We start from the raw sequence: 23,341 nt of genomic DNA on the forward strand, positions 1-23,341 counted from the left end.
CAATAATTTTTGCTGTACTTAACAGTATATTCAGCAAAACCAATGAAGTTAAAATTAGGAGAAACTGGATCCAATCCATAATTCTTACTTTGATCCAGTGGCTCCGTTGCATGTATAACATTTCATATTTGAAAGGATTCTATTAAATATGAAGACAACAGCCTCTTTCATTCCTCATTTCCACTGGGAAGACTCCTTTGTGCATTCAGTTACATGCAATCATGAGCTATATCCTAGGTTTCAATGAAGAAAGTTCTAGGATTCAAATGGATGCATTTTGATACACCTGAACTGAAAGGCAGTCAGAGGAATACCAGCATTCACAACAAATGCTTATACCCAGCATGCCGAGATGAACATAAGTATCAAAGTTCTGCTTCCACTGTCAACAAATGTAGCCTTAAGTTTGTAGTGAAAGAGAGCTTTTGTGGGAAACAAAGCAAGATCAAAATGAAGAACCTGTGGCCTTCCACAGGTTACTACAGCTATAAATAGCCATAGCCAGCATGACCCAAGATAAGGATTGCTAGGAGCCTTAATCCAACACAGTTGGATTAAGATTAAGTGAAATGAGACGGATATGTACATCTCCTGTACATGACATCATTTTTTTGGTCTTTCTTCTGAATGCCACTTTGTAGATTAAGTACAAGGAACAGATTGGAAAAGGAACTCCCATTCCTGACCTTCCTGAAGTAAAACGGGTCAAGGAGACGCAGAAACACATCAGCTCGGTATAGTGCTAAATTTTATTTCTCTTTTGATAATGAGCTGGCAAATTATGACATGCTGCTGTTCACCCTACTAAAATGCTATTTGTTCCCCTTGTTAACATGTACTAACATAATCTCCTGTATTTTTAATGGGTATTCTTCTCGTTGTATTCCATCTCAAAGTTCCATTTGCTTTGCTAACTTTTGTATACAAACTTTGAAAGGAGAATATAAATGTATTAATGCTGAGCTGATTTTTAATATAACGGCAAAACTAATTGATGAAGTGCTTCCTATAAAGCTACTCTAAAATTTGCCATTGACCTAAGACAAGTAGCTTTGGCTGCCAATAAGCAGGAGTATTTAGTCAGTATGTTTGACAGGTTTCTGGATATACTTAGAGGCACAATCCTAGTACAATTACATTAATGTTTATTTGTATCTATTTCCTTAGCTTGTGAACTATGCATTATTTATTTAGCTTGTTTATTGATTCGTCGGTGGTGATCTGATTCCAGGCTTCAAATTAGCTTTTGCAACGTACCTCTTGAAATCTGATGTTAGGGATTAAAGTTTTGAAAGTTAGAAATTCTAAATAATTCACTACCCTTTACTGAACTTAATTTTTTAGCTTATTCCGTCAGGTAATCAAATCAAATTACATGGAGAAAAATCTATTTATATGGTCACAAAGAGCTGGAAACAACTTGATGGTACATATTCAATCAAATCTTAATTGGACACACATTGGGTAGTATAAACCAACGGTCCCAATCTTTGCAGATTGGCGGCCTGGCTGGGGTGGGAGAGGGGAACCGGGCTGCATGAACAGCGGCCTGGTGTGAATGTGTGCACGCAGTTCAACTTACATGAGTGGCAGGGCAGCACACATGCCCGACACTCATGATATACAGTTGCAAAATGGGCTGTGGTCCAGGGTTTGGGGACTTCTGGTATAAACCATTAGGGTGGTTATTAGAAATATTAATGTAGTTTAATAATCAGTATGATATTGTGCCACAGATTTGCCTGGAAAATAAGGCCATTATGGCTGACCAGGAAGCTTCAGTTGAGGTCTTTTTAAGGTAGTAACAATGCAGCATCTCTAAAGAAACCATAAAACTTCATCCATAGGTATCGTCTTCTCCTTTCTTGTTTTCTATACTGTCTGCTTTGCATGATGGGGTCAGAAAAATCAAGATACATGGCACACACTTCAGTTGTTTCTTTAAAATTATTATTATTACATTGGACATACAATCAGCCAGTTGTTTAGGCTGAGTTTGGCATTTTTGTCACCTATCAGGTCCTCACCAAGGATTAATTTAAATTTATTGTAGTTGCTCAACTCTAATGGATTCCAGTTGTATGATCACAGCCAGCATCTTGATTTTTTTTGCCTGCCCACCTGCTTCCTCATTCGTTTGACTAAGCTTTTCACCAATGAACTAGTTTTAAAATATGTTTTTGTAAAATCTGGTTCCACCAGACCACCAGAAATATATTTCATGTTTTAACTTTAGGTTTATATTATTTGTTTTTGTATTTTTTCAACTGACCGAATACTTGGCTCTAATTATAATTTTTCTATGTGAAGAAATCAGCATCTTTTTAAAGGAGTGAAATGCAGGACTTTTATTTTATTTTTTTAATGGAAGGACTTGGTGTTCTTTTTTCTCAATTTTTCTCATTTTTTTTAAAGTAAAAAATATGTGAGACTTGTTTGATATTATGTTTAAATCTTTCATATACTTCTTTTTTAAAAACGGCCTGATATTATGTTAAAGGATGTTTTTTAAAGTTGAAACAGAATTGTTATTAATTCAGGTATTTCAAATCTGATTCAAAAGGAACTTTCCAGATATTGGTTTCCCAAATAAAAAAAATTAAAGGGAATTTTATAGTTCCAAGCTTTTGTGATCTCTTTTCCCCAACCGGAGACCCATGAAAGAGTTTTAAATGAAATGTTCAGTGGAATACAGATGGTTCTCATTTATCAACTACAACTGGAACCAGCAACTCAGTTGTCACTAAGTGAAACATAATTTTACTATTTTATTTCAGCTTTCCTTGGCTTTACAGACCTGCAAAGGTTTGTAAATATGAGGACTGGTCACAAGTTATATTTTCATCACAGTCGTAACTATGACCAGCCACTAAATGAGACAATTACTTAATAAGAACCTTTTTTCCCCCTCATTTAGTCATGTCCAATTTTTGGCGACTGCTTGGACTAATCCTTGCAGTTTTCTTGGCAAGATTTTGGATGTGGTTTGCCATTATCTCCTTCCTAGAACTAAGAGAAAGCGATTGGTCCAAAGTTCTGCTGGCTTTGTGCCTAAAGACATGGCTAGAATTCACAGTCTCCCAGTTTCTGTCAGGTGCAAGTTATCAGGAACAGGAGTTTGGTTCAAAGTTCTTCAAGTTTATTACATGTTACCTATACACAATAATCTGATCTAATGGTGAAGGTCAATTGCCACTAAATAGGAATCAAGGGAATTCACAGATGGTTGGACTTAGGTCTCATACGGAAGCGCAGCAATTCCAAACAGATAATGCTTATGATTCCACCTTTGGGCTCCTTTTGGTCATCCATTACAGTTTCTAAATGGGTGTCTTAACCACTACACCAAACTGGACTATCCGTAGTAAAAACTGCAGTATTTCCATGTATATCATTCCTCTCTAAAACAACATGTGGTGTTTTCAAAAGAGAGTGGAAACATTTCTCACAGCGCAGCTGGGTGTGTATGTGTGTGTACATATTTTTGTGAAATAAGTCTGTTAATCAACATTTGCATTGCGCCCTGATGTTTTCCTAGCAGTTATCCGATTTCTCATGTTGGTGGGTGTTTGTATTCTGCAGGTAATGTACAAAGAGAATGCAGGGCAAGGAACTGCAATACCAAGTACGCCAGAAATAGAGAGAGTCAGACGCAATCAAGAACACATTAGCTCGGTATTTCTCAATAAAATCAAATCTATTTTAACAACTCATAATTTTTCTTTAAAAAAAAAAAAGAATAATCTCTAACTATCCTACTCTATTTTCTACTACCTCCGATTTTTGTGACTCATCTCCCTTTCTAACTTTTAACTAATGAAAAACTTTATGCATCATAAAATAAGTTTTAAAAAATAAAACAAAATATAATGAACAATTTGTTCCCGTAAACTTAACAGTGTTTCCCTTCCATATGCTTTCCTTAACCTGCGATGTCATTCACATATTTAATGAATAATATTCTCTTTCTTCTAGCCTTTTCTTTTTGTGGCACTAGTCCAACCGTAGGATTTAACCGTGCATTATTTACTACCTACTACCAGTTGAAATTCAATTCTGGCTATTGCACTTCTTTGCTGGGGTCTTTTGTGGATACTTTATTGTACCCTCACAGGTGTCTTACAAAGAGCAGATTGGCACAGGAATGGCAACTCCTGTTACGCCAGAAATGGAGCGGGTCAGACGTAATCAGGAGAACATTAGCTCGGTATAGCTCAAAATATTTATCAATGCATAATTTTAACTGTCATGACCTTATGCTAACTTTCCTTTTAATTTTAAACCCTCCATGAGATTTTGACTATCTCTTCCTCTTCCTTTTAATCCCATCATGAGACGTGGACAATTAAAGCTTTAATTATTTTTGTTTTGCAGTGATTTTTAACTTCTTCTTTTCACCATACACCTTTCCTATCTTCCTACCCCTCCTCAAATAAAACAATATGATTTGCCTTAAACCAATATTCAGAGTGCTTTCCCTTTACCCTTATAACAGGAAATCTTTCTAATAGCTTTTGACAGCCACGTGTTGGTGCAATGCAAAGTTAGAATAACACTTTGATCCTAACTAATGAGCCTCAACAACTATTATAAAATATTTTTCTAAATGTTCTTTTGTTGCTAATCTTTATTTTTGTTAATGAAACTTTGAGACAGTTTGTGATTCTGGACAGGAAAATAAGAGCACAATTATAATCTTCCAAGTTCCAAACTCTGGTACAAAAGTTCATATGTACATGTATATATTTAAATGCCAACAATTTAAGGGTGGAGTTTATTTTTAAGAGGATTTTCAAATTTCTGTAGACTTCATGAAGAAAAAATTTCTTAAAGAAAATTGCACCAAATTATTTTTCTGTGCTGATTTTTTTTTACGTATATATTTCTTCTTACACAGGTATTATACAAAGAGAATTTAGGGTCTGGAACTCCAACAACTATTACTCCAGAGTTGGAGAGAGTCAGACGCAATCAAGAAATCTATAGCTCGGTATTTTTGTAGTTAAAAATGACCTTTAACTTTATTAAAATGGAATTAACTTACAAAACCTTGATATTACTCATTCCAAGTAACATAAAACGGTCATTTTTAAAAAATAAATAAAATAAACCCTTTATTTTAGTAATTGAATGGTTCAATTACTGACCTTTTTGGTTTATTTGATTTTTATTTCTTTAATGATCGTATGTGTATTCCCAACTCATATTGATAGTTACTGTGAAAAGTGTGGGAAGTAGATCAAAATAACAACAAAATTTTGGATCTGTAGATTTAGGCTACAATCCAGCCAAAATTAAATACAATTAATTTGGTGGGTTTTTACTGAAAAAGCAAAGCTTATACTTAAGTCTACTGACTTTTCTTATAATAAATGGGCTTACAATGGAACTTTGGATCCAATGTAAAGTTTATTTCATTGGATGAAATTGCATTTCTTAATTACCACTGAAGAAGCTTCTTGGGTGAGAAATTAAATACTTTCAAGATGAAAGAAAATTCAAGAAAGTCCAGCTGCCTTTTGGGAAAAGAACCTTTATGTAGGCAGTTTACATTTATGATTCTGTGACAGTGTCAGCCAGGTTTTAAGGAATAGTCTTAAAGAATCATGGGCCAAATTATGCTATATCTTTTCAAATTGTAGTTCAGCTCAAAGATGTTCAGTAAAAGTTCAGCTTTGTATTTCAAATAACACAAAGTTCCCATTTGACCCCATTCAAATTATCATTTGAATCTTGATTAGCTGTATATATAATCCACTGATCCAAATAATATTGAATCTATCAATATAGTTAATTTTCCAATGGATTTATTTTGTTCATTATTTTGTATTCTAATAGTCTGGAATATTATTCACTTTTTTGCTGTCCCTGGAATATTGTTAACCATCTGGAATACAATCCTGACTGTGCTTTTCTTTTTTAACTCCTGTGATTCTTTTTAAAAAAATCATTTATTTAGCATATCTTAAATTGTAAAAAGAATATGGTCTAAATCTCCAATTGGGTAGAAGCAGGTGTATAGTACTTTTTCAGATGAAGTTTAGAAATTAAAAAAAAAACAATATGGACATGCTCAGAATAAAATATTGGAATCATTTTTTGCAATGATTCATAGCTGAATCTCATTTCCATCACTTCAACATCACCGTATGTCCTATTTCTGCCAAACCAGTAACCTTATGATATCTTTTGCAGTGGTTTCTTTGCTCAGTTCTGTAGGAGACTATTGTATTATTTTAGCATAACAAAAAGAACCCTTGATTTTACCACCATGGTATATAGTTTGATGTTTCCGAAATTTTGAATGAGTAATCTTTATCACGCAGTTCTACAGTTGCAGCATTGTTTACTCTCTAAAACAAAGCCCTTCCCCAGCCAGATTATTTTAAAAACTATTTATTCACTCTTTTATTAAATTTATATGCACAGTCTGAAAAGCGATTCTAATATAAAAGATCTAATGGAAAAATCTCTTGGGTAATATTACTGATATCTTAATGATAGTTTGGGCATTTGGGAGGATTACCAGGCCATTTTACAAGACTGCATTCTGATGTCCAAAATCTTAACAGTTTCCAACATCTTGAACCAATCTTTTCTGTCTTAGAGCAAGGAAGGGGTGATGGTGGTAGTGATGGAAATATCAAAAGAGTAAAGATAATGGCTGCAGCATCATGACTAAAGCCTCACATTATATATGGGTGGAGCCAAAGAGGTGTAGCTTGGATCATGCCATTGTGGTTGCCATCTTGTGTGTTTTGACCTTTCTGAACACATCACAGTGCAGAGCCTCCAAAAAATATAGGATGATGAATGAGTGACTCCCAACCACAAACTATGCGGCAAAATGTCATGTCTAGTTAAAAATAAAAACTACCACATAGAGACAAACCTGAAGTTTTGAAGCACCTGTATAAATCCCACACATAAAAGCCATTTAAATATTTTAATTTTTAATATTCATTCTTCATAAACTTTAAAGGGTTTGTTAGTTGTATGGCCATGATCTACCTCAGAGGTATCTTAAAATACTATTGGGCTTAATCAAAACATAAGAGCCATGGTGGCACAGTGGTTAGAATGCAGTATTGCAAGCAAATTCTGCTGACTATCAGCAGTTCGATCCTAACCAGCTCAAGGTTGACTCAGCCTTCCATCCTTCCGAGATTGGTAAAATGAGGATCCGGATTGTTGGGGGGGCAATATGCTGGCTCTGTAAACTGCTTAGAGGGGGCTGTAAAGCACTGTGAAGCAGTATATAAGTCTAAGTGCTATTGCAATGGCTAAAAAGCCAAATTCTTACATCATTTAATAATCTTGGATGACTTAAACATTCCTGGCTTATTAAACATTGTGATTTGCTAGCAGCGTAGACAAAAGCAAGAAACCACAGAAAGAATATCGTGGAAATAGGACTTGGGAACGTTCTTATAACTTGGAAAGCCTCAGACTCATTCCCAGGAGGTTGAAGACCAACACTCTTGGTATATTTGAAGTGACTGCTGTTTTTCATTCTTATTTTTGTCTTGTCACCTTTTACCTTTTACCATGCAGGTCCTATACAAAGAAAACCTAGGGACAGGCACCCCAACTCCTGTCACTCCTGAGATGGAGAGAGTCAAACACAACCAAGAAATCATTAGCTCGGTACTTCTAGGAAACTGGCATTTTAATTCTCTCTTTTTTTTTTTAAATAGCTTTTTCCCAATCCCTGTTTCACCTTGCTAATGTTTTCATTGTGCTTTCTACGACACTTTGATCTTTGTTGTTCAGCTTATGATAGCATCATTTTGGAGACTTTTAAACCTTTCCTGCTCTTCGATACCTTGCCTCCAAATTATTGCCAAAATATAACGCTCCATTTTCCTGTCACTGGCGTGTTCGATCTTCTTTGAATACGATACAAAGATCCAAAACGCTCCTTCAAAGGATGACACTGTATGTAAAAAAATACTAGTGGCTGCTTTTCGAAAAAAGAAAACTTCTTATGATGCCACCATCCAGCCAGATGTCCTCTTCTCAATCAACTTCTTTATAAAGCATCAATAACCAAATCCTTCCATTTTAGTTATTGCTGGCTTACTTGGCTGCTCTTCTATCCCACAGGTGTTGTACAAAGAGAATGTAGGGAAAGCGACTCCAACTCCTGTCACTCCAGAGATGGAGAGAGTCAAACGCAATCAAGAGCACATTAGCTCGGTATTTGAAAGAAGAAAAAGAAAAGAATTCTTTAAATTCTTTGAAACGGTTTAATGATGTGTTAATGATGTCCCTTTCTAACTATCAGTAGTGCTGATTCATCTCCCAGAAAAAAGCCTCCTTTCTTTGGAATTTTTTCTTCAACTTAGGCATACTACTAAGAGTTGACTCACAATTTTTAATTTTCCATATACTTAGAATCCTCTCCACCCACCCACCCCTTTCAGCCTTTTTTATCCAGCTACATAATTTTCTTCCATGGTTGTTGATTTAAAAAAAATCTCTGTTCCAAGCAACAGAGGGAAATCAACAGCCAGCTATCTTCCCTGGAAGTTGGTGTGTTTCAAGTATTAACACCGAACGCTATTAACATCTTTTGAGGAACATTGCTGTTTTGTAATTCCCAGATTACCTTTTTATATCCTATAGGTTTTATACAAAGAGGACATAGGGAAAGGAACTCCTGTACCTGTCACTCCAGAGATGGAAAGAGTTAAATGCAATCAAGAATACATTAGCTCGGTATTCAAAAGAAGAAGAAAATTACCTAAATTCTTTGTGTTAATGACTTTGCTTCCTAACTATCAGTACTGCCAATTCACCAACCCCGCCCCAATCCTTGGAAGCTTTAGTTCAAGCTACGTTTACTATTACTACTAAGATTTGACTCACTACTTTTAGTTTTCAAAACATAGAGAAATTTCACATTTTTAAAGCTTTTCCGTCTTTCTTATGCTACCGGATTATTTTCTCTTGCGGGTGTTGATTACAGGTCTCTGTTCCAGATGACAGTGAAATCAACAGCCAGCTAGCTTCTTTGGAAGCTGGCGTGATTCAAGTATTAACACCCTATAAACTATTAATATTTTTCATGAACATTGCTGTTTTGTAATTATTGGGTACCTTTTTTTTGCATTCTGTAGGTTGCATACAAAGAAGATGTAGGGAAAGGAACCCCTACACCTGTCACTCCAGAGATGGAGAGAGTTAAACGCAATCAAGAACACATTAGCTCGGTATTCAGAAAAAGAGAACATTAAACAGATTTCTTTGAAATACTATAGATTGATGTGTTAATGATCTTACTTCCTAACTCTCAGTAATGGCTTTTTTGCCTATTACAAGCCTCCTGTCTTTGAAATTTCTTGCCCAGACCAGATCTACTTACGCTACTAAGATTTGCTCATTCTTTTTTTTTTTTTTTTTAACAAACACAGTATTTCCTCCCCTTTTGTTTTTCATCTTTCTTATCTTATCAGTTTCCTCTCCCTCCTCATATGGGTGTTGATTCTAGTTCTCTGCTTCAGATGACCCTGAAATTAACAGCCAGCTGGCTTCACTGGAAGCTGGTGCAATTAAAATATTAACCATGCTACCTATTAATATGTTTTCTGATTATTGCTGTTTCATAATTGCTGGATACTCTTTTGTATCCTTCAGGTCTTATACAAAGAGGGACTGGGAAAAGGTACCCCTATACCCATCACTCCTGAGATAGAGAGAATCAAACGCAATCAAGAACACATTAGCTCGGTATTCAAAAAAAAAGAGAAATTATACCTAATATTTTAAAAATAAGTTGTTGTGTGAATGATCTGTGCTTTCTAACTGTTGGAGTCTCAATTTTACCCTTAAAACAAGGTTCTGACCTTTGGAATCCCTTCTTCAACCTAAATCTTCTACTACTGCTACCACTGTTTCTACTACTAAGAATGGATTCATTACATTTATTTTTCAGCAAACCAGTGTTTTCACCTTCCTTTCAGCTTTTCTATCTTTCTTATCCTACTAGAACATTTTCTTGTGTAGATGTTGATTAAAGGTCTCTGTTCCAGATGACCGTGAAATCAACAGCTAGCAAGCTTCCCTGGAAGTTGGTGTGATCCAAGTATTAACACCATAAGTTATTAACATCTTTTGATGAACATCGCTGTTTTGTAATTACTAGATTACTTTTTTTATATCCTGTAGGTGTTGTACAAAGAGGACATAGGGAAAGGAACTCCTACCCCTGTCACTCCAGAGATGGAGAGAGTCAAACGCAATCAAGAACATATTAGCTCGGTATTTAAAAGAAAGAGGCAACGGAATGAATGGCATAAAATAATATTAAACCTATTAGAGCTTTGTGTTTTCTAACTGAACTATAGCTCCCATTTCTTGCTCTTGGCATAAACCATCTACCTTTTGAACTCTTTCTGCAACTTAACTTTAACATATTCCCAGAAACATTTGAGTTACTATTTTATTCAGCAGAGTGTTTGATTGGCATGTACTGTCTATCAGCTTCTTTATCCTACTAGATTGTTTTCTATCTGGTTGTTGACTGAAGATTTCTGACACAAATCAACAGCCAGTTTCTGTACTGAAAGCTGGTGTGCTCCTGGCATTAACACTGTAAACTCTTGAAATATCATTTTGGTTGTTGCTATTCTATGGTTACTGGACACCCATTTTTTACCTTGTAGGTTTTGTACAAAGAGGGTTTGGGGAAAGGTACCCCAATACCTATCACTCCTGACATGGAGAGAGCGAAGCGCAATCAAGAGTTCATTAGCTCGGTATTTTAAAAACAATTTTTTTTGATATAATAAAATATAACATGCTAACAAAACTTCAGAAATTTTGCCTTTTGTATCTAAAAATATCCCTGAAGTAAAATACTGATATATTGATCACTTACCTTCTTCTCATAAGAGATCTGTGATATTAATATTAATATTCAACTATCAGTTTTTGAAGAATTTTCATAATCTAGCAGTGATGGCAATAGGACTCTATCCAGATATTACTACATGCTATGATTTCTGGTCCAGATAACTTGTTCTTGAGAAGAGGTTTATGCAGATAACTGTTTTGTAAGAATCAAAATAATGGATGAACTTAAAATATAAGCTCATCCAGTTTGATGACTATGAAAGGTGGAGTCAGACAAACACATGGTTAACATTTCTATATGCACCTCAGCTGCTGATTATCTAAAATTGCACAGCAGAGAAAACACAACATAATCAGAGTTTTGTTCTGGAACTGATGTAATGAAATGTGGGAATGAGTTCTTGCTGAAAACAAGATTTAGGAAAAATGAAATAACTTAGACTATCAGTGCTTTGTTCTGTAGAAATTATAATTGCAATGGTATGTAGTCTGAATTCCTAGGATGCAGGGGCTGTTGAGGGCAAAGAGGAAAGTTTGCTCAGCAGGAAGAAAGGTAAAATGTCTCCTCCCTAGTTTTTCCTAGAGTATATCTGTAGTTATGTAAATGCTTTCTTTAGTCTGGCAAGTTTCTGTCTATTGGTGAAGAAAAGGAAACCATTAGAGGAAACCATTCAGAAGTAACTCTGCAAGTTATCGTGGTTCTTGGGACCTAACATGGATTTCAATGTATTCTTCTGTAGTAGTTCATGCTCTTGAATTTTTTTTAGCATGCTGTAGTGAGGAATGCAGAGAAATTATATCATATCCAAACTAAAAATAAATAGAAACTTAATGTACCAATAGAAGAGAATCTATGTAGCTCAAGATTAAACTGTGGAGTCCTTAGTGCTTTCTGAGCTTGGTTATTTGTTTGCTGATCTTTCATCACCCAACTAGTAACATCTTCAGTGTTAGAGGGTGTGGTATTTGCTCTGTGTTTCTATACCATAGCTTGCCCTGCCAGTGTTGGTGGGGGCATGGTTTTTGGCTTGGTAATATACTGGCAGGGAAAGCTACTGTTATATAAATAGGGAGCAAACTAGCACTGATGATGTTACCTAGTCGAATAATGAGACTTCTGCAAGCAAGACTTCCAAGCTCACAGCTCACCAAGGACTCCATAGAACCTTAATATCGGTAGGAGTAAGCTATGATCAAAAGTATCTACAGGAATGAGAATGAAGTTGGTATGGAGAACTATACACTGTGCATTCCCTATGAGAAAAACATCTCAAGGTAATTTCCTGTTGTGTGGTTTATACTGAGCAAGCAATTGCTAGCAAACAGAAGTTATTTGATTATTATTCTATTAGTGAGATAACCACTATTGGACCATTATTTTAACCATAAATACTTCATAGAAAACAACCATTACACAATGTAATGGATCTTGCTAACTGGATAGAATCCTTATCTTTAAAATAATATTTTCTGTATTAATCATCTCACTTTCTTAATTTTTCCTTCTAAATGCTGCTACTTGAATGTTGCCTTTATTAATTTATTTCCAAATATACTACAATTTCTCTTTGTGAATTTCTCATAGAATATTTGTTCATATACTGCAGAGATCCCTATAACAAATAACTGAGGTTTAATTCAAGCTCCTCTTTGCCTTGTGTTCATATTGCAGTTTTATTATATGTCTTTGATTTCATAAGAATCTAAAACCATGTAACTGTGATCAATGAAGTATGTTTTCCTAACTTGTGTGAAATAGAGGAAAAGATAACTATATCTCAAATGACATTTCGTTTTTATTAAGTTTATCTTGGACATCATGAAGTTTTTATCATTATTTTTATATATTTTTGTATTCTTTTCAGATAAAGCCTTCTAGCACATTTTTTTTGCAAAAGGAAAAGAAGCTAGATTTTGTATTTAGATTATATTTTTGTGAATTTTTGTGATTGTGTGATTTTTGCATACTTTTACAATCTTTAGGTTATCTACAAAGAAAATTTGGGGAAAGCAACCCCAACACCAGTTACTCCTGAGATGGAAAGAGCCAAACGCAATCAAGAAAACATTAGCTTGGTATTCGGAAAAAAAATGAAATAACTTAAAATAACAAATTTGATCAATCTTGTCCTGCATCTAATATAGCTCAATCCCACTCATTTTACATTTTTTAAACACAACACTCCTTTTATTCTCATTTTTGTTCTTCTTCTTGATTTTATTTCACCCTGTAACTTTTTAACAATCTTGTTTCCTGGGTTATGTGTCTACTTATGTAGTGATTACGCTCTTACTTCATAGTAATCCAGTTTAAAAAAAATTGTTCACAAACGAGCATTTAATCTTTGCTTTTTGAACACTTTCTTGTATCCTGTGTAGGTTTTGTACAAAGAGAGCCTGGGAAAAGGAACCCCAACTTCCATCACTCCAGAGATGGAGAGGGCCAAACGCAATCAAGAAAATATTAGCTCGGTATTTTCAGGAACAACCAATTTATATTTTATATATTTTATATATATATATTGTTTACACTTATACATACATTATTTCTGTAATGTTCAACATAGTTCCAGGCTAATAACTGCATTAGTGTTATAGCATTATGTTGGCATTTAGAAATGAATATATTACCTAAGCCTATGATCTGGTTTTTAACTGTGTCATGTCACTACTTAAGCACGGCATAAGGATTTTTAAATTGCCACTGCCTTCAGTAAACACTTGACTTAAAAAAGAAAAAAAGATAGCCTTTATATTATTCATGTTACATGGATCAAAATGATCTTTGCAATTTAGACTTAAAAACAACAACAACCCAAGCCTGCATTCTTCGAATGTATGTTTAGAAGGAAATGTAAGATTTCCTCAGGGTGCCTTGAAGCAGTTCTTTAAAAATATTTTAGACAAAACTCTAAAATGTTTTGTGTAAATGTACAAAAGCGTTTGAGCCACATTGAGATGATGGTGGAGCTACTTCAAACATATATATTGGTTTCCTATGGCTTTTATCATTCTCAGAAGACCAATTCTGGACTACATGATCTGCTCTCCCCTTTTGGGCCTTATGAGTACTAATCACAGAGTTGGTTTCCATCTGCTATAGGGTATCTCTTCCTTACAACTCTTCATAATCTAGGAGCAAGCGAGGCGACCCTTGTCTTGAGTATATCACTTGTGCCTCAGGGTTACATGGAAAGAGTTTCCAAGTGCTTTTGCGGGCTGTCAAATCATGATAGAAGCCCCACTGCCTTTGGAGCAAACAAAATCTAAAGATGGCACTTTTTCTTGGAATGGCATAAGGTTGATTTGAGTGCCTGGCTATTGTATTGCACCATGTTGGAAATAGAACATGTTGATAAGCAGAAGGTCTTAGAACCTTCTATTAGCCATGCAGAAAAAAAAACCCACCAAGGTCTGAGATAATAGAAAACACCTGTCTGTGTTCTGTTGCTGTTGTTTTGAAAGCTATCTCCTTAAAACCCTTCAGATTGAACAGGTTAAGAGATTATATAGATTTTTTTTTTTAAAAAAGCAATATTACATGCCCAATAACTTTTTAAGATCAAGAGTTGGTAAAGAATAAATGTTTCTGATATGCTCCTAACCTTGTTTGCATGTTTGGCATTTCTTGATTCCCTACAGCTTCTAAATGAAGCATCTCTTAAAAATCTGTTCACTAATAGCTGTGGGCATTGATTCAATCTTTCTAATATTGTCAGATCCTCTATTCGGATAGCTTCCGGAAGCAAGTACAAGGTAAAGCACCCTTTGTCCTGGATACTCCTGAAATGAGGCGAGTTCGAGAGACACAACGGCACATTTCCACAGTGAGTACTGCTTTCTATGAAAGCCAAGAAATAGCCCAAGTAAACTATTCCTAACATATTTTAAGGTACAGCAATTCACATGTAACATCCAAAGCAAAAAATAAAATCAGCTTCTGGAGTTTGGACAACTTACAGTAGACATTTTTATAATTTCAATGGGTAAGCAGATATTAAGCACTTACTTAAGATAGTTTTCCCCAACTTGGTGCCTTTCAAGGCAAAATACTATGGAAGCCTTATTTAATCAGCAAAATCCATTTTGGGGGAAATAATTCCTAGTTATTAGAGGCTGAAAATTATGGGTGTTGTACCCCACTTATTAACTCTTACCAGGTTGAAGAAAGCTATCTCAAATATGACTATCTGGAATGAACTTGTATTTTTTTTTAATTCCAGGTGAAATACCATGAAGACTTTGAAAAGACCAAAGGTAGCTTCACACCTGTTGTCACAGACCCCATAACAGAACGTGTAAAGAAGAATATGCAAGACTTCAGTGACATTAACTATAGGGGCATTCAGAGAAGAGTTGTAGAAATGGAGCAGAAACGAATTGGTCAGGATCAAGAACTGAATAATCTAACAGGTATATCTTATATTGTATGCATTTTCCTAGACGAAGCATACAAAACTATAATGCCTTGCGTCAAGATATGCGGCAGAGAATTAATTTTACCAAATACATTTTTTTTAAAAAGTTGATTTATTTCGAGAGTTTACCTGCACTAAAATTTACGCTATGTCTAAACCAAATCTGCTTGTAAAATCCATTCTTCAGAGCATGCAGACATTATTCTGCACATCGGTGAGTTTATATTGAACTCATCTATTGAGTTAATGGTCTATTCCAGATTCAATTGTTTGGACAGTATCTTAGATCATCTAACCATAATTGTTTGTCTGTTATGTTTACAGAGACATAACTAATAAACTCATTTTCTAAATGTGGCTTGTAAAAACGACAAGCATTCATTTACTTACATTTTGACTGTTTGATCGCAAACTAAAACCGCAATAACACAAAACAACATCCCACTCTCATCCTACGTTTCTGCAGGCCTTCGTGTATGGCGAACCAATCCTGGATCAGTCTTTGACTATGACCCAGCAGAAGATAACATTCAGTCGAGAAGCTTACACTTGCTGGCAGGTATGTTGTGCTGTCTGTGAAATTGTGAGCATCATACCGATAGAAAAGAATATTTGAGCTTCATTATGGATGAAACACAAAGTATCAGCTTATGGTTCTAGCTCTCTCTAAATGCAGCTTTATTTTGTTAGGAATTTAATATATCTTACTTTCCTGCTAAGTAAGAAACCACAGTGTTCCCCCCTCACTATTATTTCTTCATCTCTGGCTCCCAGTTCAAGCCCAGCGACGTAGCCGAGACCATTCACGTTCTGCCAGTGCTGTCAGTCTCAGTGGTGGGGATGAAAAATCTGAGCATTCGGAGACCGCTGATCAGCATTTGTCATATTACAGCAATGGAGGTTTCTTTCCTACGACTACAACAGGTAAACACATAAATTAATATGTGTATGTATGCATGTATGGATGGATGGATGGATGGATGTCCAAATGCAAAATAGAAGTAGAGGAGTTTCAGTTTTAGTTTCATAGCTCTAAGCAGCTTTAGTACAGAACGGTTGAGCTAAGCCACGCCCAGGCTCCTTGCTGTCTCCTTCTTGCTCACACAGCAAATACTGTTTCACTTTCCAAACAGCCCACAAATCTCTCACACACTGACAGGACGCTAGCTAGATTAATACCAATGGGTGCTGGTAGGCAGAGGCAGAATTTCCCCCCTTATTTTCCTCCCCAAAAACTAAGGCCGACCACATAGTTTCGTGTAATAAACTGAATTGAGTTGAATTGATACATAAGGGTTGGTTATAGCATGATACCACCTTCATCAGAATGTAACATATAATGACCAAAATTTATTTAATGTACAATAGTGATTCTTTTCAGTCAAGTACTAAAAAGTAGCAACAATTGCATGCCCAAAAGAAGAAAAAATGTTAGTATCATCTCTGTGGGCAAATATTCTTTTACATTTTTTTTACGAAGAGATGTTCTTACAATAAATATATCAGTGCTATATTAATGTATAGCCTCAACCACTGACAATACCCAGTGTTCAAACACCATTTAACCATGTATTTTAAAAACATACTAGGGTGGGGTTTTTTTGTTTGTTTTTTGCTTCTTCTGATACATTTCAACTTCGTTTCCTTCCTTAGTGGATTACAAACATGCCAAAACTGTAGAGCTGCCACAACAAAGGTCATCATCTGTTGCGACTCAACAGACTACAGTATCTTCCATCCCCTCTCATCCATCTACTGCAGGGGTAAGCAAATCTGACAAAAGTATCTATAAAAACGGTGTTTTCTGCAGGGCAGAAGGTATTTCTGAATTGAGCCTGTGTACAAGTGAGTCCACCACAAGCCAATGACCTCATCAAAATGGTGGAGCCTGATTCGTGACATCAAGCTTTGCTCCTTACATGCTTACATATTTAAGGTCTTGATGGCAAACTGTAATGGGGAAGAAACTTGGATTAAGTTATGTTACATTTTATCATTAACTCATCATTGTCTGCCCTGTGTAGAAGGGCTGCCATTTCTTAGGAGAAAAATAAAAACCTTCACACGTCTGAATGGATGGTCATCTTTGGGATGATTTTTATTCATTTGAGGGACTGAGGTGTATTATTAATGTGTTTGGGAGGGAGGTCTTTATATTCAAAGTTTCACAGAAGTGTTGAATGGATGGTTCCTGTATTCTTGTGTTTATGCTAGTAACATTTGGGCATTATTTTTCTCTCTTAATATGACCACAACAGAAGACTTATCGTGCTATGTATGACTACACAGCAGCGGATGCTGATGAAGTCTCTTTCAAAGATGGTGATGCAATCGTCAACGTCCAAGCCATCGATGAAGGATGGATGTATGGAACTGTGCAAAGAACAGGCAAAACCGGCATGCTTCCAGCCAACTACGTAGAAGCAGTTTAAATGGAGGAGACTCACACTGACATGGACAATAAGAGGGCCCTTTATGCCACATCAGTTCAGTACAATTCATAAGTCGCCAAAGACCCTTATTGTTTTCTCTCTCTTGATACAGGTGAAGAATTGTCTGGCATCTAAAACTTTCAGGAAACATTATCAATCCTAGTTTAACTAGGTGTTTTAAGAGAGTTTTGGGTACCCGAAATTCAGGACGTCACCCCTCTTTTAATCCATCCGAATTTGCACGATTCAGTTTACTTTCATGAATCATGGAATTGTGTTTGTTGACGTGGTTTTGTCTTCTCAAGAGATGCAGTGATCACAGACGATAAACACAACCGAATGTATCCATGTCTGTTTCTAGTATACAACACCTTAAACTAGTTAAAAGTGGAAAGCCTCTCGTCTGCTCTACTTAAGAGAATGCTGATGTGATGCATGCATTTTTAACCTGCGTGTTCTTGGGTCGCAGTGGTGTTAATTTTCTCTCAAATTAGTGACTAATAAATGTCATGTTTCCGCAAAATCTATTATGTGCTCTTATTTCTTCATTTTATATACTTATTTGCTTCTCAGAGTTCTTGCTGGTGTCACTACAAGAGTACAATAAAATTATCCAACATCCATAATATTAATACTGAAAGAATTTAAAATGCAAATTAATTCTAAAACTATTTGATGCTAACATGCAGTCCATGAACTTGAGAGTGTCCATCCATCGACCTCCAGAAGCTTGCCAAGGCAGTCCCCTCTTTAACATTTTCTGAAAATCCATTACCATAGGGAGCAAGTCTAATACCCAAGGGGTATCCCATAGCATGAGCCATTACACAAACACCAACACTTCCTCCTGACCTCAGCCTCCCTTACTTCATAATAGTAGGGAAACCAAAAATATTATCCACATGTGTACACATCAAGCAGGAAATTTCTGGCTGGAGACTGTTCAAATCATATATGGCTTCATGAGGCTTTAAATGGCAGCCAGAAGCTGTGAGCAACCAATGCAGTCTATTTCTCACAGCTAATGACTAGAGGCCACTTCAGTTTGCACCTATTGTAGCTTTCAAGAGGCAGATCCATGTACATGGGATACATTACTCCTGTGAGATATTCCATTCCAGATACAGCTACAGTTAGTGCAGCACCTAAGGCCGGGTAAAGGCCCTACTGACCATGCCTTCCACCTGCCCGTCTAGCAGTAGCTTTGAGTCCAGGAAGCCCCGCATGTGATAGTCCTGCCCATTAGCCGTGCTTCCCGGTGAAAAGATAATGCCAGAGATACCCAGTAGGCAAGTTGCCTCTCTCTCTTGCTTGGGTTAAACCTGGTTCGCTCCACACAAAGACCCCAACAGCCTCCAGGTAACAGGACAAGACTTTGCATCATGGGTTTAGCTCAGAAGGACGTATTTGCAATTGGGTATCACCAGTATAATAATGACACTGCATCCTGAAACAGCGGGTGCAACTCTTCTAGGAGACTGGAAGCATGTTTCCCCATTTACACAATTTTATTAAAAGCTTTAAGTTGAGGAGCTGCATCTCACTTCATCAATTGCAAAACTGATGCTGGATTAAAACTAAATTGGGGCCAGAGTGATAAAGATAGGCTGATTACCCAGATGCAAGCAATGCAGGAGACAATTAGAAATAACTTCCCCATTAACAATTATAATGTGTTAAAAATCAATTCTTTTAACCTTTTAACATATGTTGAGTTCAGCAATCTCTTGGTAAATTAATGGTCACTTTGAAATCTACAACAGGGAATCCTGGGGGCGGGGTTAAACTCTGATGCAGACTTCCAAGAGATCATTTTGGAAAAATGATCCCTTTAATTGCATAATTGAAGAGATTGTTGAACCAACATATATCAAGATTTCAGGCTATCTCAAAAGGCCTCATCAGTTGGAATCTGGCAGAATGTTCGTATTTTTCACATTGACGTTTTAAACAACCGGGGCTTCCTTCCTTAAAGTACAATCTACTTCACTGGAGTTTCTTAGGTTACTGCTTTCAGAATCAAAATCTCAAACTCACTATACTAAGATTTTCCTGCTTCCCAACAGCATCCTGAGAACAGTAATTTTAGCTTTCTCCCTAGATTTTGGCCTCTTTCCTCCAAAATAAGTGATTTACAGCAGTGGTGGGATTCAATTTTTTTTTTACTACTGGTTCTGTGGGCGTGGCTTGGTGGGTGTGGCAGAGGAAGGATACTGTAAAATCTCCAGTCAGAGGTGCTATTTGCCAGTTCTCCGAACTACTCAAAATTTCCGCTATCAGTTCTCCAGAACTGGTCAGAACCTGCTGAATACCACCTCTGATTTACAGTCTCCCAAAGTCTCTCTGGTAGGCCACCTCTTCTGTCACCTGAGCACTACCAATATATTCAATTTTTTTCAACCAACACGCCTTATTTTTGTCCTCTATGATTACTTCTCATTGTCAGGCTTTTGATCCTTAATTAGCATTGAGGGTAATACAGTATACTTCACAATGACTATATTCCATTTGTAGCAGTTTCTCCTCCTCATGATTAATGGGCGCAGTCAACATGTATTAATTTGTCTTAGCTTTGTCTTCCTTAGGGAGGCAAATATGCTTGCTGTAACAAAATAATAGAACAGAGGGATTAAAAGGGTCAAGCAAAAAGCAACAATTATTTCAGGTCAGTAAATTACATGGATACTAAATTTTGCCTTGCATTTTTAAGGGGTTTGTTGAGTCTAATTTATAATCCTCATATGACGATTGCCATAAATATTTTTGAATGATGAGCATAGGTAGAGATGTTACAAATGGTAGAAACGGTGAGATTACACGATAACAGGAAATTAAAACTTCAATAAATAGGAGTGCTGAATTGACATAATCTTTGATATCCTATTCAACCTATTCTATAATATCAAACAAGTGGGAAGCAATAACAACTAAAGGTAAAAAAACTCAAGAATCCTCATCAAAAACCAAGAGGATTAGATGATTGTTCTGAGTCATTTCCAACAGCTTTGGGAATAGATGAAAGACGACATTGTTTAATAATATTTGCAAAAATGGCTGAAAAAATTCCTTTATGGCTTGTTCTCCCTTCAATATTGAAAGCATATTCCTAATTTAATGATAGTCTTTGATTCTCTTGAGGTTCTCTCATACCCTATCATTCATTAACAATTTATGCTGAAAAACTAAAATTGGAATTAAATTAGCATATATTCAGAGAAGGTGCAACTGCCAGATCAATTTGGTTTTAAAATCCATTTCTATTAACCTTTACAAAGGCTCAGATCTATTGATTCACCCTTGTCCCTTTTTTCTGCAATAAAAAATCAACAATTTTGCCATGTCAGTCATTAATACATGGTTTAAATGCTGTTTTAAAAATATATTTTCATTGAAACTGATTTTAATCTTAACACAACACAGTTCTTCCCCAAAATAACAACCATTTCATTCAACAATTTATATATTTTATTTATATATATTTATTTCCTAAAACATAAATCGATCCCATTGTTAGGTCAACTTTAAAAAACACAAATATGCTCTATACAAAGTTCCTCCCATTCAAGCATGTTAGAGACTCTGCCTTTCATACAGATATAATTTAGAACATTTGCATTTAGTACATCTATACATAATATACAAAATTATTCGTATGTCCAGTTTATATAGGACTTATGAATGGGGCAAATAAAACCTTTGTGGTATATAAAAATTCAAAGAGCATGTGGTCAGATCCTGAGAATTACTTATTGGAATTATGTACTGACACACTTTTTTCTTTTGCATACTACATTCATGAAAAAATATACTATGTCCTATGAAAAAGTTTGAGATATTTTTAGAATGCTAATGAAGCACCATACTTCTTAATATGATAATGAAGCTATAAAACTAGTACCTTCCAAACTACTATCAGTTGGAAGATTTGTATCACTTTTGGTAAATTAACACTTCAAACTTTAGTCAGAACAACAAAACCAGGGCTTTAAATATTGGTGATGCATCAAAGCCCTTTGATTTAAAATACTTAACATTTAAAAAATATACTGCTCTGTATTGTGGCATGTTTCACAGTCATTACTGCACATCTTACCACATTTTGGAAGTTGTGCATAGCAGCAATTTAAAAAAAAGAAAATATTAAAATGCAAGTCTACAGAATTTAGAAATTTAAAATTTATACTCCAATGCTGTATTTGCTTCAAGTTACAGGAATCCCTTTTACTTCAAATATGTAATGAAACTAAATATTAACCTCAAATTTAAACCTTTTAAAACCAAAACTGCCCTCAATCAAATCTATTCTTCAAAGAACTTAAATCAAGAGTAACTGCTTTTTTTTTAAACAGTGGATTCGCAAGATCTCGAAAGCATCCAACGGGACTTCAGAGTTTTCATGATGCAGTCTGTAACGGTATGAAGTTTCTCTTGCATTTCAAAGAGTTCGTTCCCTGAATAGTTTCGAAGTCTTTCAGAAGTAATTTGCTCAGCAAGTAGATTTACCTGAGCCCAAAGGTCTATTGCTGATGACTCACCCGTACTGGAGACCTCCGTTTCACATACGTCTAAAATGAAAGAAAACTGGTTTGTAAAAAGACATTCTAGGTGAGACCAAATTAAAGCCATTTCAGATGTAGATAGCATGTAACTCTTGCTCTTGTAACTAACTGTGTAACTATAGACCAGGACTGTCAAACTCCCGGTCCTTGGGCCAGGTACATCACATGCTGGCCACGCCCACGCCCGGTTTTGCAAAAGGGAAAAACATTCTGATACCTCCCATGGCGCTGCTGTGAAGCTGTGAATTTGACACCCCTGCTATAGACAATTGACCCACTAACTGGAGAGATTTAGCCAGCAAAATAACTTAAGTCTGGAATGCTAGCATATCAGAGCAATTAGCCTTTCTTTTTATGGTCTACCTCACAAAAGCTGGTTAGTGTTCTTGTAACACACACACACACACACACACACACACACACACACACAGCCAGCAATCAGGCCCTACAAGCTAATCACAAAGTTTTATCAATATTATTTTCAGATGAAATGTTACTAAACGTGTTTCTCACAAAATAAGGCCCGGCCTTATTTTTTTTGACCCCCCAAAAAACGGCTAGCCTGTCTTTTCGGGGGTGACTTAATTCCCCCCCCCCTTGCATCCTCGAGCGGGCGGGCGGCGATGGCTTGGATGTTGACCTCAGCGTTGGTGGGGCACTTCATATTGGGAGACCTCCTGCCACCGTTGCTTTCCCTTCTCCCTGTGCTGCCGCGGTGTTTAGAGCAATGCCGCAGCGTTTGGCGCAGCCATGCAGCGCCGGCCAGAGCTCCTCCTTGCAACCGGAGCCCAACAGAAACACTCGGCTTCTGTTGCCGAGTGGCAGAGCTGGGAAAGCGAGCCGCGGGTGTGCGCCCGCCTGCCAAGCGAAAGAGCCGCGCTGAGCTTGGCTTCCTTCCCAAGTTCCTCCAACCCAAGCCCGAAGGGGCCACCGGGAGAGGCCACCCAAGGCAGTGATAGCACCCACCCATCCGTGGACAGGGAGGCAAGGCAATGGCCCATGCCGCGTCCTCCTCCGAGCTGGACCCTGCCGAGTGAGCGCCTCTGCCCGTGCCGCTGCAGCGTTTGGAGCTGCT

The 23,341-nt window shown here is 36.5% G+C and overlaps 2 protein-coding genes across 53 annotated transcripts in view; one reads left to right on the forward strand and one right to left on the reverse strand.

Annotated features, from left to right (window-relative positions):
• NEB (nebulin) overlaps positions 1 to 18,230 on the forward strand; it is a 210,313-nt gene extending 192,083 nt beyond the window's left edge. For 4 of the 50 annotated variants that reach the window (XM_087920216.1, XM_087920224.1, XM_087920223.1 and 1 more), the window contains 15 exons: positions 642 to 734; positions 3,583 to 3,675; positions 4,115 to 4,207; positions 9,123 to 9,215; positions 9,640 to 9,732; positions 10,171 to 10,263; positions 10,668 to 10,760; positions 12,841 to 12,933; positions 13,237 to 13,329; positions 14,577 to 14,684; positions 15,081 to 15,270; positions 15,742 to 15,834; positions 16,050 to 16,199; positions 16,929 to 17,038; positions 17,534 to 18,230. In XM_087920216.1, coding sequence (XP_087776342.1) covers positions 642 to 734; positions 3,583 to 3,675; positions 4,115 to 4,207; positions 9,123 to 9,215; positions 9,640 to 9,732; positions 10,171 to 10,263; positions 10,668 to 10,760; positions 12,841 to 12,933; positions 13,237 to 13,329; positions 14,577 to 14,684; positions 15,081 to 15,270; positions 15,742 to 15,834; positions 16,050 to 16,199; positions 16,929 to 17,038; positions 17,534 to 17,707 — 1,662 coding nt within the window. In that variant the 3' untranslated portion in view covers positions 17,708 to 18,230. Of the gene's footprint in view, positions 1 to 641; positions 735 to 3,582; positions 3,676 to 4,114; positions 4,208 to 8,628; positions 8,722 to 9,122; positions 9,216 to 9,639; positions 9,733 to 10,170; positions 10,264 to 10,667; positions 10,761 to 12,840; positions 12,934 to 13,236; positions 13,330 to 14,576; positions 14,685 to 15,080; positions 15,271 to 15,741; positions 15,835 to 16,049; positions 16,200 to 16,928; positions 17,039 to 17,533 lie in introns of all 50 variants that reach the window. The other 46 variants (XM_087920228.1, XM_087920234.1, XM_087920233.1 and 43 more) reach the window with 19 other exon arrangements.
• Positions 18,231 to 21,149: 2,919 nt separating this feature from the next.
• The window catches only part of RIF1 (replication timing regulatory factor 1), a 42,328-nt gene continuing 40,136 nt past the window's right edge, over positions 21,150 to 23,341 (reverse strand). For all 3 annotated transcript variants that reach the window (XM_026697228.2, XM_087920266.1, XM_087920265.1), the window contains one exon: positions 21,150 to 22,272. In XM_026697228.2, coding sequence (XP_026553013.2) covers positions 22,049 to 22,272 — 224 coding nt within the window. In that variant the 3' untranslated portion in view covers positions 21,150 to 22,048. The remainder of the gene's footprint in view (positions 22,273 to 23,341) is intronic.

Source organism: Pseudonaja textilis, chromosome 1 (genome assembly GCF_049901715.1).
Source record: "Pseudonaja textilis isolate UNSWEBS1 chromosome 1, rPseTex1.2, whole genome shotgun sequence".
Lineage (NCBI taxonomy): Eukaryota > Metazoa > Chordata > Lepidosauria > Squamata > Elapidae > Pseudonaja > Pseudonaja textilis.